Source organism: Sinocyclocheilus rhinocerous, unplaced genomic scaffold, assembly GCF_001515625.1.
Source record: "Sinocyclocheilus rhinocerous isolate Xijiao unplaced genomic scaffold, SAMN03320098_v1.1 scaffold1615, whole genome shotgun sequence".
Classification (NCBI taxonomy): domain Eukaryota; kingdom Metazoa; phylum Chordata; class Actinopteri; order Cypriniformes; family Cyprinidae; genus Sinocyclocheilus; species Sinocyclocheilus rhinocerous.
In genome coordinates, this window is record NW_015645292.1 from 1,705,478 (window position 1) to 1,717,505 (window position 12,028).

A 12,028-nucleotide genomic window follows, 5' to 3' on the forward strand; every position below is an offset into this window, starting at 1 on the left:
TGTGTGTGTGTGTGTGTGTGTGTGTGTCTCTGTCTGTCTGTCTACACAACAATGTGTTTCTGTTAGACTCCAGCTGCCTTTGGGAAGGAAATCTGATCTGATCTTCTGGGATTCAGTAACAAACACATGAAATGTTTCGTGTCTAACAGCAACTCATCAACAGAACATTCATCACACTTTCAGTGAAAATATCTTCAGTTCATCACTACAGCAGCTTCTGAATCTCCAACACACCATTTATAGTTTTAATAAGATAACTTGAACAGTTTTATATGCATTATCTGATTAAAACTAAAAACACTGTAATTCATACAAAACTGGACAAGAAGAGCATATCAAACAACACTGGATCAGGATCACAGCCCAAAAAAAATATATATTTTAATAACTTAATACAGTTTGAGTTGAGTTTTGTTGCATCTGTGTTTCTTCACTGAGGCGAAGTCCTGCATTAAAATCTCAAACGTAGGTGAAACCAGTGACTCCATTCATGAATCATAATAAGATTGTACATTACAGACCATAACAGAAGATCCAGTGACTCAAAATCTGCATGGAATTAGATCTCAGTTTATCATCGTCATGACAACACACAAGACACGCCCTGCTGCCGCATCACTGCCGTGGTGTGAGTTTAAAACCCCGCCCATCGCGCTGGACCTGACCAATGAGATCATCAGAAGGAGAATATTCTAAAGCTGCGAGCTGCTGATTGGACGGCGTCATTATTCACCTGCACACTGAGATCCTCAGCAGAGAACACATGATGACTGTGAACCATCACAATGTTCCACACAGATGAACATTTATTAGTCATTTGGCAGACACAGGCCTGCTGTTGTGCTGAATTTTAATTCCTTGCCAGATAATGAAGTCTGATCTGATCTTCTGATCTAAACTCACACCTAACCCTAACAGTACTGCATGAGGAGTCAGCTTCAGCTCTGGTGTGTGAAGGAGCTCTCAAGACTCACAAATGAAGAAAAACACAAACAGTTATTATCAGTGAGCAACAATATTGGCAGAATGCCGAATTTCAAGAGTAAGCCAGTAAACAGACGTTTACCTCTAGAAAAATGGGGAAAAAAACGGATGTTTGTATTTATGGTTCCAAAAATAAAACCATTAATAAACATGGTTCTATAGATAAATATGGTTCCATAAATACATAAGTGTGGTTAAATAAGTGAATGCCACACGCAGTTCTTAAGAGTGTCACACATGCATCATGTTCTTGTGGATGCACTAACGCCGGTTCTACAACATGCCTGACCTGAACACGACCTCAAGATTACCTCTTATCCATCATCACCTGGATTCAACCCAGAGTTCCTCGGATTCATGAAAAAACCACCTGAAGACGATGGAATATGTGATTAAATACTGTAGAGCGAGAGTGAAGTTCAGTCACGAGATATTGACTGACGGACGGACGGACGGATGGATGGATGGATGGGAATCTTCAGCTTTATGATAGACAATGAAGCTGTCCATAAAACATCTGACATCTGGATGAAAGCGAATCTCAGACCAACACTCGAACAAACACCAGAGAGAATAACAGAACAGCAGCATCAAGAAATCAACACAAACACACTGATTTCTGGTTTCAAAATGTGCATTTATTTAAAAACAATGTCAAAAACAGTTGAGTTGTTTCTTTGGGTGTAATTTCATTCAGATCACTGGACCATCAGTCCTGAGATAAAGAATTAAAACTCCTACGGGTTCATCCCATCTTCACAAAAGTAAAACTGACCTCAGATGATGCATCAACAGTAACAGCATGAGAATCCATTCAAGACTTCACCAGTCTGGTCATATCAGTTTCATGCTTCATAAACGTATAAAAGTCCCTGAATGACACAGGTTCATTCCCTCTGTAGTGCACATCGATTTCTGGATGACCTTTATATATCGCATCTGATAAACAACACATTTAAAAGATAAAAGCAAGAAACTCAAAATCATACATTTACACAATAAATAAGAGCGTTCTTCGTACAAAGTCTTGGGTTTAGACGGTGTGATAAAAGCGAGTGTTTACAGAGACAGACTGCAGATGTTTGAGGAGCGTTTGTGATTCTTCATTCGTCTGATAACAGTGCAAACGCTCCGATCCTTCAGATAACACGCTGCACTAGCCTCGTAATAAACAAAGCGTGCACAACAACAACAACAACAACAACAGAACGTAAACACGCGACTCTAACGGAGGTCAGAGGTCACCTGAATCTCAGCGCAGACACGTGACCCTGAGCACTGATTCACGTGTCGAAGGCATCGTGGGATATTCACGCATTCAAACGTTACACAGGCACGATCAGATTTAAGGCCCAGAATTCAGAACTTCACACGCGTGAGCAAACGAACCGCAGAACGAAACAGAACAAGTACACTGTCATTCTCATTATTACTAAAGTAGCGCCGTGCATTCATAAATACAAGCACTTCATCAAAACAAAGTCAAACAGATTGTTCAAGTGTGTCTAAGAAGGAGAAATATAAATAAAATCTGTGACAGTCAACGAGCATAGTGCAAGAAGAGAGAGACACCTGTCTGCCCCCCACATTATCACGAACATTTACAAAGATCATTTTAAATATTACAAAGTTGTAATACCTTCAATAAGAGGACCTTAAAAGCTCACGAATCACAAATGAAAACAGTGGCGTGCTTGTGGCAAAGCCTCGGGATCCAACAGATTCCTGAAGAGTGTCTGTTTGAGATCTTCTGCTCTTCACTGTGATGACGTTAGATAAGAGTGTGTGTGTGTCTGTGTGAGTGTGTGTGAGAGAGTGTGTGAGAGTGTGTGTGAGAGTGTGTGTGTGTGAGAGAGTGTGTGAGTGTGTGTGTGAGAGAGTGTGTGTGAGTGTGTGTGTCTTCATTCCTTATATGATGCAGGCATGATAAAAAGCAGGGCTGATCCTGGGATTGTTTCGCACATGTGGACGAGCGTTTCCTTCAGCTCGCTGAGCAGCATTTAAAGTGACCTTGAGCTTCTGGAGGAACTTCTGGAGGAGCGTCAGGCTGCGTCTTCATCCACACTGATCATCTGACACTGAGACACAAACACACACACATTAATCCCGTCTGAGGACATTCATGGCTGAATCTAAACACATCGGTTCAGTCAATCAATCAAATGTGTCATAAATGACTCTTCTGTTCTAGTTAAATTGATCAGCAACTTTTCATGTTTCTGCCGCATCAGGACGAATCAGTACTGCTTACAGTGCACTGAATTCATGCAGATTTACATAAAATATCTGATAACAGCACGTGTGTGTGACTGACAGCTGCTGAACATCAGTCTGGCGTGTGTGTGTGTGTGTGTGAGAGAGAGAGAGAGAGAGAGAGTGAGTTGCCGCCAGTGTCTCCATAGCAACACGCTACCAACCACCAGCAGACACATGGCGACTGTGCGAGAGAGACACAGAGAGACAGAGACGGAGAGAGAGAGAGAGAGAGAGAGAGAGAGAAAGAGAGAGACAGACAGGTCACTCACGCTGGCGATCGGTCAGTGAGCGGCTCGTGTGTATCATGAGAATGAAGGTTTACTGACCGATTGGAAGGATGATGTACAGGACTGTGGGGTGCTGGGAAGAGCTGGAAACCGGCGTGTGTTCTTCATTAATTCCTGTAAAGAGGCAGACAGATGTTAAGTGTGTGATCGGAGTGGATGAGCGTGCATCAGACAGGAGGATGGACTGACCGCTCCGAGAGCCCGTCTGTGTGGCGTGTGTCTGCTGCTGATGGTCAGGTGTTGATCCGGAGCGTCTGGGTGCGGTTCTGCTCGGCGCCGTGCTGTTTACACCTGCACAGAGAACAGCCAGCGGTGAGCTTCTCGATGAAACCGTCTGGAGTGAATCCAGATCGGGTGTGAACGCACCTGACACACACGTCCTCATGTCTGCGCGCAGGGTCATGTGATCAGGACAGGCGCAGGTGTATTTGGGCGAGCGTGTGTTAATCTGCGGCGCCGGCAGACACAGAAACTCACAGCCGCCGTTGAGCGCAGCCGCGTCTCTGCACCAGTCCCTTCCTGCAGAACAACGACAAACATGCAGATCAGCGACTGAGATACACAGATAAACAGAGCAATACTGGCATCAAACACACACAGAACACGTCGAGCGCTGAATGAGTGACTCGTGAAGCGCCATGGTTCTCACCGGAAGGCTGTTTCAGACTGTGATAAAGCACGATGTCTTCAGGACTCTGCAGATGTTCGGCCACAGCGGCGATGTCTCGTCCCGTCACGCGGTTGGCGCTCCAGATGCTGTTACTGTGCATGTCAGTCCAGAAGACTTTCTCCTGTGGGACAGACAGACACACATGAGCACCTGAGGAACCGCACACATGCTCACGTCTCAGCGGCCGACACGCACCTCGAACACAGCGAGCGCCAGCGGGTGCCACAGCTTCTGCTCGTCGTAGATCAGCGTGTGCCGCCCGTCTCCGTTCACACCGATGCTGGACAGTGTGTGCAGCTTCGAGTCGACCCAGTACAGACGGCCGTTCAACACATCTGAACACAAAGCGTCACGCGTCAGCACACGCCGCACACGGAGCTTCACACGCATCATCTGTGTGACTCACCGAGCGTGATGCCGTTGGGCCAGGCGATGTCATCCGTGACGAGAGGCGTGCGGTCGGCACCGTTCAGCCCGCTCTTCTCGATCCGCGCCGGCTCGCCCCAGTCCGTCCAGAACATGAAACTGTGAAACAACAGATCAATAATCAGTACGAACGCTTTCACACACACTTCATCCCGTCTGCACACACTCACTTGCGCTGCGGGTCGACGACGATCGCGCGCGGATTCTGCAGGCCCTCGCTGACGAGCGTCTTGCGTTTGCTGCCGTCTGCCGTCGCCACGGAGACGGTCCGCAGCTCGCCGTCTGTCCAGTAGATGTTTCCGTGGACCCAGTCCACCGCCAGACCCTCGGGGCGGGAGATCCGGCTGTCAATCACAGTGCTGTGGTGGGCGGGGTCAGCGGCCGCGGCGCTGCGGGACACAAACACGCGAGATACACTATAAACACGCAGAAATACATGATGGTCTGATTCAGCATTACACTAGCAAATAAACAGAGCCCAAAAACTGATTAAAATATTACATGAAAAAAGTAATCTGATTACGTAACTCTCACTACTGCCAATCAGTCAGTCGGGTCTCTCACCTGTAGATCTTCTTCAGACTCACGTCAGACCAGAAGATCCTGTCGCTGTGAACATCCACGTCCAGCGCCACCACGTTCTTCTGCTGGCGGATCAGCGCCGTGTATGTCCGGCTGCCCAGCGCCATCTTCCGGACCTCGTGCCGCATGCTGAAGAGCAGGAACGCACCGGATCCTGCGGGAGGACACATGCATCTCAAGCTCTGAGCCGTTACCCATAATTCCCTCTGATCACTCGTTTCTGTTCAGTCACGCACCTGTTACCGCTTTGCAGTCTTTGGTCATGTGATCCAGCTCAAACCCATCTTTACAGTCACACCTGAAGCTGCCCGGCAGGTTTATGCAGATCTGAGTGCATCTGTCTGCGTCTGCACACTCGTCCACGTCTACACACACACACACACACACACACACTCGTGATGAGACCACACGCACTCACGGACCATCATGCACTGCGCTCATCGGGACGGAGCTCACCTTCACAGTGTGTGCGGTTGATCAGGTGGAATCCGGCCGGACACACACACTCGTATCCCATCTTCAGGTCGCTGCAGGTGTGGGAACAGCCGCCGTTGTTAGTGAGGCACTCGTTAGTGTCTGCAGGAAACACACGTCACATGATCATCAGTTTCAACAGATTTTTAGAGTTCAACAGCCAATCAGATCAGTGAGGACGCTGGAGGAAAGGCTTGTGAAAGTGATGCCAAAATCTGCCACACACTGCGACGCAGCATCAGCTGACCAGCGAGAGTTAGAAGAGGTGGATGCTGGAAATTCACATTTACACTGGATTGAAAGGGTTAGTTCATCCAGAAATTAACATTCTGTCATCATTTACTCATCTCCTCATGTCGTTCCAAACCTGTAAGAGTTTCTTCTGTTGAACACAAAGAAAGAGGTTTTGAAGAATGTGGTCCTCAATGACTGATATAGTATTTTTTCCATACTGTGGACGTCAATGGAGACCAACAACTGTTTGCTACCAACGTTCTTCAGAATCTCTTCCTTTGTGTTCAGCAGAAGAAACTCACGAGTAAATGATGACATCTGTTGCAGGAACACAGAGTGAAACTCACTGCAGTCTTTGAGAGGCTCGTCTGACCAGTCGCGGCAGTCTCTCTGACCGTCACACACACTGTCTGCGCTGATGCACTCGCCGCTGCCGCACTTAAACCGGCTCGGTCCGGCACACGCGTGCACTGCAGACAGACACACAGTTATGGTCAGACAGCAGCTTTATCACATTCTCGAGTGTGACGGACGGCGTGCGACGCTCACCGGTGACGCAGTCCGTCTCATCGCTGTGATCCCGGCAGTCAGGATTCCCGTCACACTGCCGTATTCCCGGGACACAGCTGCCGTCGTTACACAGGAACTCATCCGGACGGCAGGTGAGCGCGGCTGCGACAGACACAGAACATGAGCGAACGATCTCTCAGACACACTGCATTCTGCATCAGACATCGAACACGCGTGGACTCACTGCAGTTGTGCTCGTCTGAGCCGTCTGCGCAGTCAGTGCCTCCGTCACACCTCCAGCTGCCGTGGACACACTCGCCGCTGGAGCACAGGAGCTCGTGATCGCGGCAGACCGTCTGCGGCTGCTGACCTGTGCCACCTGTGCAGTTCTGCAGCCACTCGTCAGAGCCGTCTGCGCAGTCGGTGTCCCCGTCACAGGCCCAGAGCCGCGGCACGCACACAGAGTTATTGCACTGGAAGGAGCCGGGGCCGCAGGTGGGCGCGGGACAGGACGCCTCGTCGCTGCCGTCGTCGCAGTCAGAGTCAGAGTCGCACACGAACGACAGCGACACGCACTGACCGCTGCGGCAGTGGAACTCCTCGTCCGTGCAGTTCTTCAGGACTAAAACAACACAAGAACAAAACCACCGTAAACACAGCTGAACATGCGACCTGTCATCTAGTAAAGTGAGCTTGAGATGGTTATATTTACCGCAGCCCTGCTCGTCTGCGCCGTTCTCGCAGTCAGACTTCCCGTCGCAGCGCCACCTGGTGGACACGCACTGATTGAGACGCCCGCCGCAGCTGAACTGACCCGACGAACACGTCTTCTGGCCTGCGGCGGAGAGTGAGCGTTAGCATACTGATCTCTGAGCTTTAATGAGTTTATCAAGCGCACACTCAATCATCTCATCAAGCAAAAGCAAATATAATGCCTGTAAACATCAGCAGGTTTGACTGTCTGCGGCGGGCTCGTGTGTATCATGAGAATGAAGGTTTACTGACCGATTGGAAGGATGATGTACAGGACTGTGGGGTGCTGGGAAGAGCTGGAAACCGGCGTGTGTTCTTCATTAATTCCTGTAAAGAGGCAGACAGATGTTAAGTGTGTGATCGGAGTGGATGAGCGTGCATCAGACAGGAGGATGGACTGACCGCTCCGAGAGCCCGTCTGTGTGGCGTGTGTCTGCTGCTGATGGTCAGGTGTTGATCCGGAGCGTCTGGGTGCGGTTCTGCTCGGCGCCGTGCTGTTTACACCTGCACAGAGAACAGCCAGCGGTGAGCTTCTCGATGAAACCGTCTGGAGTGAATCCAGATCGGGTGTGAACGCACCTGACACACACGTCCTCATGTCTGCGCGCAGGGTCATGTGATCAGGACAGGCGCAGGTGTATTTGGGCGAGCGTGTGTTAATCTGCGGCGCCGGCAGACACAGAAACTCACAGCCGCCGTTGAGCGCAGCCGCGTCTCTGCACCAGTCCCTTCCTGCAGAACAACGACAAACATGCAGATCAGCGACTGAGATACACAGATAAACAGAGCAATACTGGCATCAAACACACACAGAACACGTCGAGCGCTGAATGAGTGACTCGTGAAGCGCCATGGTTCTCACCGGAAGGCTGTTTCAGACTGTGATAAAGCACGATGTCTTCAGGACTCTGCAGATGTTCGGCCACAGCGGCGATGTCTCGTCCCGTCACGCGGTTGGCGCTCCAGATGCTGTTACTGTGCATGTCAGTCCAGAAGACTTTCTCCTGTGGGACAGACAGACACACATGAGCACCTGAGGAACCGCACACATGCTCACGTCTCAGCGGCCGACACGCACCTCGAACACAGCGAGCGCCAGCGGGTGCCACAGCTTCTGCTCGTCGTAGATCAGCGTGTGCCGCCCGTCTCCGTTCACACCGATGCTGGACAGTGTGTGCAGCTTCGAGTCGACCCAGTACAGACGGCCGTTCAACACATCTGAACACAAAGCGTCACGCGTCAGCACACGCCGCACACGGAGCTTCACACGCATCATCTGTGTGACTCACCGAGCGTGATGCCGTTGGGCCAGGCGATGTCATCCGTGACGAGAGGCGTGCGGTCGGCACCGTTCAGCCCGCTCTTCTCGATCCGCGCCGGCTCGCCCCAGTCCGTCCAGAACATGAAACTGTGAAACAACAGATCAATAATCAGTACGAACGCTTTCACACACACTTCATCCCGTCTGCACACACTCACTTGCGCTGCGGGTCGACGACGATCGCGCGCGGATTCTGCAGGCCCTCGCTGACGAGCGTCTTGCGTTTGCTGCCGTCTGCCGTCGCCACGGAGACGGTCCGCAGCTCGCCGTCTGTCCAGTAGATGTTTCCGTGGACCCAGTCCACCGCCAGACCCTCGGGGCGGGAGATCCGGCTGTCAATCACAGTGCTGTGGTGGGCGGGGTCAGCGGCCGCGGCGCTGCGGGACACAAACACGCGAGATACACTATAAACACGCAGAAATACATGATGGTCTGATTCAGCATTACACTAGCAAATAAACAGAGCCCAAAAACTGATTAAAATATTACATGAAAAAAGTAATCTGATTACGTAACTCTCACTACTGCCAATCAGTCAGTCGGGTCTCTCACCTGTAGATCTTCTTCAGACTCACGTCAGACCAGAAGATCCTGTCGCTGTGAACATCCACGTCCAGCGCCACCACGTTCTTCTGCTGGCGGATCAGCGCCGTGTATGTCCGGCTGCCCAGCGCCATCTTCCTGACCTCGTGCCGCGTGCTGAAGAGCAGGAACGCACCGGATCCTGCGGGAGGACACATGCATCTCAAGCTCTGAGCCGTTACCCATAATTCCCTCTGATCACTCGTTTCTGTTCAGTCACGCACCTGTTACCGCTTTGCAGTCTTTGGTCATGTGATCCAGCTCAAACCCATCTTTACAGTCACACCTGAAGCTGCCCGGCAGGTTTATGCAGATCTGAGTGCATCTGTCTGCGTCTGCACACTCGTCCACGTCTACACACACACACACACTCGTGATGAGACCACACGCACTCACGGACCATCATGCACTGCGCTCATCGGGACGGAGCTCACCTTCACAGTGTGTGCGGTTGATCAGGTGGAATCCGGCCGGACACACACACTCGTATCCCATCTTCAGGTCGCTGCAGGTGTGGGAACAGCCGCCGTTGTTAGTGAGGCACTCGTTAGTGTCTGCAGGAAACACACGTCACATGATCATCAGTTTCAACAGATTTTTAGAGTTCAACAGCCAATCAGATCAGTGAGGACGCTGGAGGAAAGGCTTGTGAAAGTGATGCCAAAATCTGCCACACACTGCGACGCAGCATCAGCTGACCAGCGAGAGTTAGAAGAGGTGGATGCTGGAAATTCACATTTACACTGGATTGAAAGGGTTAGTTCATCCAGAAATTAACATTCTGTCATCATTTACTCATCTCCTCATGTCGTTCCAAACCTGTAAGAGTTTCTTCTGTTGAACACAAAGAAAGAGGTTTTGAAGAATGTGGTCCTCAATGACTGATATAGTATTTTTTCCATACTGTGGACGTCAATGGAGACCAACAACTGTTTGCTACCAACGTTCTTCAGAATCTCTTCCTTTGTGTTCAGCAGAAGAAACTCACGAGTAAATGATGACATCTGTTGCAGGAACACAGAGTGAAACTCACTGCAGTCTTTGAGAGGCTCGTCTGACCAGTCGCGGCAGTCTCTCTGACCGTCACACACACTGTCTGCGCTGATGCACTCGCCGCTGCCGCACTTAAACCGGCTCGGTCCGGCACACGCGTGCACTGCAGACAGACACACAGTTATGGTCAGACAGCAGCTTTATCACATTCTCGAGTGTGACGGACGGCGTGCGACGCTCACCGGTGACGCAGTCCGTCTCATCGCTGTGATCCCGGCAGTCAGGATTCCCGTCACACTGCCGTATTCCCGGGACACAGCTGCCGTCGTTACACAGGAACTCATCCGGACGGCAGGTGAGCGCGGCTGCGACAGACACAGAACATGAGCGAACGATCTCTCAGACACACTGCATTCTGCATCAGACATCGAACACGCGTGGACTCACTGCAGTTGTGCTCGTCTGAGCCGTCTGCGCAGTCAGTGCCTCCGTCACACCTCCAGCTGCCGTGGACACACTCGCCGCTGGAGCACAGGAGCTCGTGATCGCGGCAGACCGTCTGCGGCTGCTGACCTGTGCCACCTGTGCAGTTCTGCAGCCACTCGTCAGAGCCGTCTGCGCAGTCGGTGTCCCCGTCACAGGCCCAGAGCCGCGGCACGCACACAGAGTTATTGCACTGGAAGGAGCCGGGGCCGCAGGTGGGCGCGGGACAGGACGCCTCGTCGCTGCCGTCGTCGCAGTCAGAGTCAGAGTCGCACACGAACGACAGCGACACGCACTGACCGCTGCGGCAGTGGAACTCCTCGTCCGTGCAGTTCTTCAGGACTAAAACAACACAAGAACAAAACCACCGTAAACACAGCTGAACATGCGACCTGTCATCTAGTAAAGTGAGCTTGAGATGGTTATATTTACCGCAGCCCTGCTCGTCTGCGCCGTTCTCGCAGTCAGACTTCCCGTCGCAGCGCCACCTGGTGGACACGCACTGATTGAGACGCCCGCCGCAGCTGAACTGACCCGACGAACACGTCTTCTGGCCTGCGGCGGAGAGTGAGCGTTAGCATACTGATCTCTGAGCTTTAATGAGTTTATCAAGCGCACACTCAATCATCTCATCAAGCAAAAGCAAATATAATGACTGTAAACATCAGCAGGCGTAACTGTCTGCAGCGGTGCAGTAATGAGGAGTGTGTGACTCACTGCAGGACTCTGGCAGCTCGTCGCTCCCGTCGCCGCAGTCGTCCGTCTCGTCACAAACCCAGCGGCTGGTGATGCACTTCCCGTTTGCACACCTGAACTGCTCCTGGCTGCAGACGGCTGCACCTGACGCACACACACACACACACACACATGAGGCTCTACACACTTATCTCATCTCCACTGTCACATGATCACCTCTGATGTTTGACGTATCAGTTTGTCATATTCTAGCGGTGTCCCCATACTTAAAATTAAAACATTAACTTGTGAACTTTCATAGTAAAACATAACCACAAAGGTAAATGTTTAACATGTGTCAGTAGAGAGAGAGAGAGATACAGACAGAAATAGAGAGAGAGAGAGAGAGAGCTGGTCTTTGCACAAAGCATTTGTTGATTAGAAACATTCGGTGTCTTTGACTGATGACGGGTGTGTAGTGTCTCTTTAAGACAATGTGTGTGTGTGTGTGTGCGTGTGAGTGTGAGAGAGAGAGAGTGTGTGTGTGTGAGTGTGTGAGAGAGAGAGAGTGTGTGTGTGTGTGTGTGTGAGTGAGAGAGAGAGAGAGAGAGAGAGAGTGTATGTGAGAGAGAGTATGTGAGAGAGAGTGTGTGTGTGTGTGACAGTGTGTGTGCGTATGTGAGTGAGAGAGAGTGAGAGAGAGAGAGAGAGAGAGAGAGAGTGTGTGTGAGTGTGTGTGTGAGAGAGAGAGAGAGTGTGTGTGTGTGAGAGAGAGAGAGAGAGAGAGAGTGTGTGTGT

General features: G+C 50.9%; 1 protein-coding gene across 1 annotated transcript in view; it reads right to left on the reverse strand.

The window, feature by feature from the left end:
* Positions 1-2,479: 2,479 nt before the first annotated feature.
* Positions 2,480-12,028, reverse strand: part of ldlrb (low density lipoprotein receptor b) — a 13,106-nt gene continuing 3,557 nt past the window's right edge. The window contains exons 2-18 of the mRNA XM_016509385.1: positions 11,273-11,395; positions 10,988-11,110; positions 10,520-10,897; positions 10,315-10,437; positions 10,113-10,235; positions 9,514-9,633; positions 9,304-9,432; positions 9,050-9,221; positions 8,656-8,874; positions 8,466-8,584; positions 8,255-8,394; positions 8,039-8,180; positions 7,756-7,908; positions 7,579-7,680; positions 7,429-7,503; positions 3,370-3,421; positions 2,480-2,489 (exon numbers count right to left, since the gene is read on the reverse strand). Coding sequence (XP_016364871.1) covers positions 2,480-2,489; positions 3,370-3,421; positions 7,429-7,503; positions 7,579-7,680; positions 7,756-7,908; positions 8,039-8,180; positions 8,255-8,394; positions 8,466-8,584; positions 8,656-8,874; positions 9,050-9,221; positions 9,304-9,432; positions 9,514-9,633; positions 10,113-10,235; positions 10,315-10,437; positions 10,520-10,897; positions 10,988-11,110; positions 11,273-11,395 — 2,303 coding nt within the window. The remainder of the gene's footprint in view (positions 2,490-3,369; positions 3,422-7,428; positions 7,504-7,578; positions 7,681-7,755; positions 7,909-8,038; positions 8,181-8,254; positions 8,395-8,465; positions 8,585-8,655; positions 8,875-9,049; positions 9,222-9,303; positions 9,433-9,513; positions 9,634-10,112; positions 10,236-10,314; positions 10,438-10,519; positions 10,898-10,987; positions 11,111-11,272; positions 11,396-12,028) is intronic.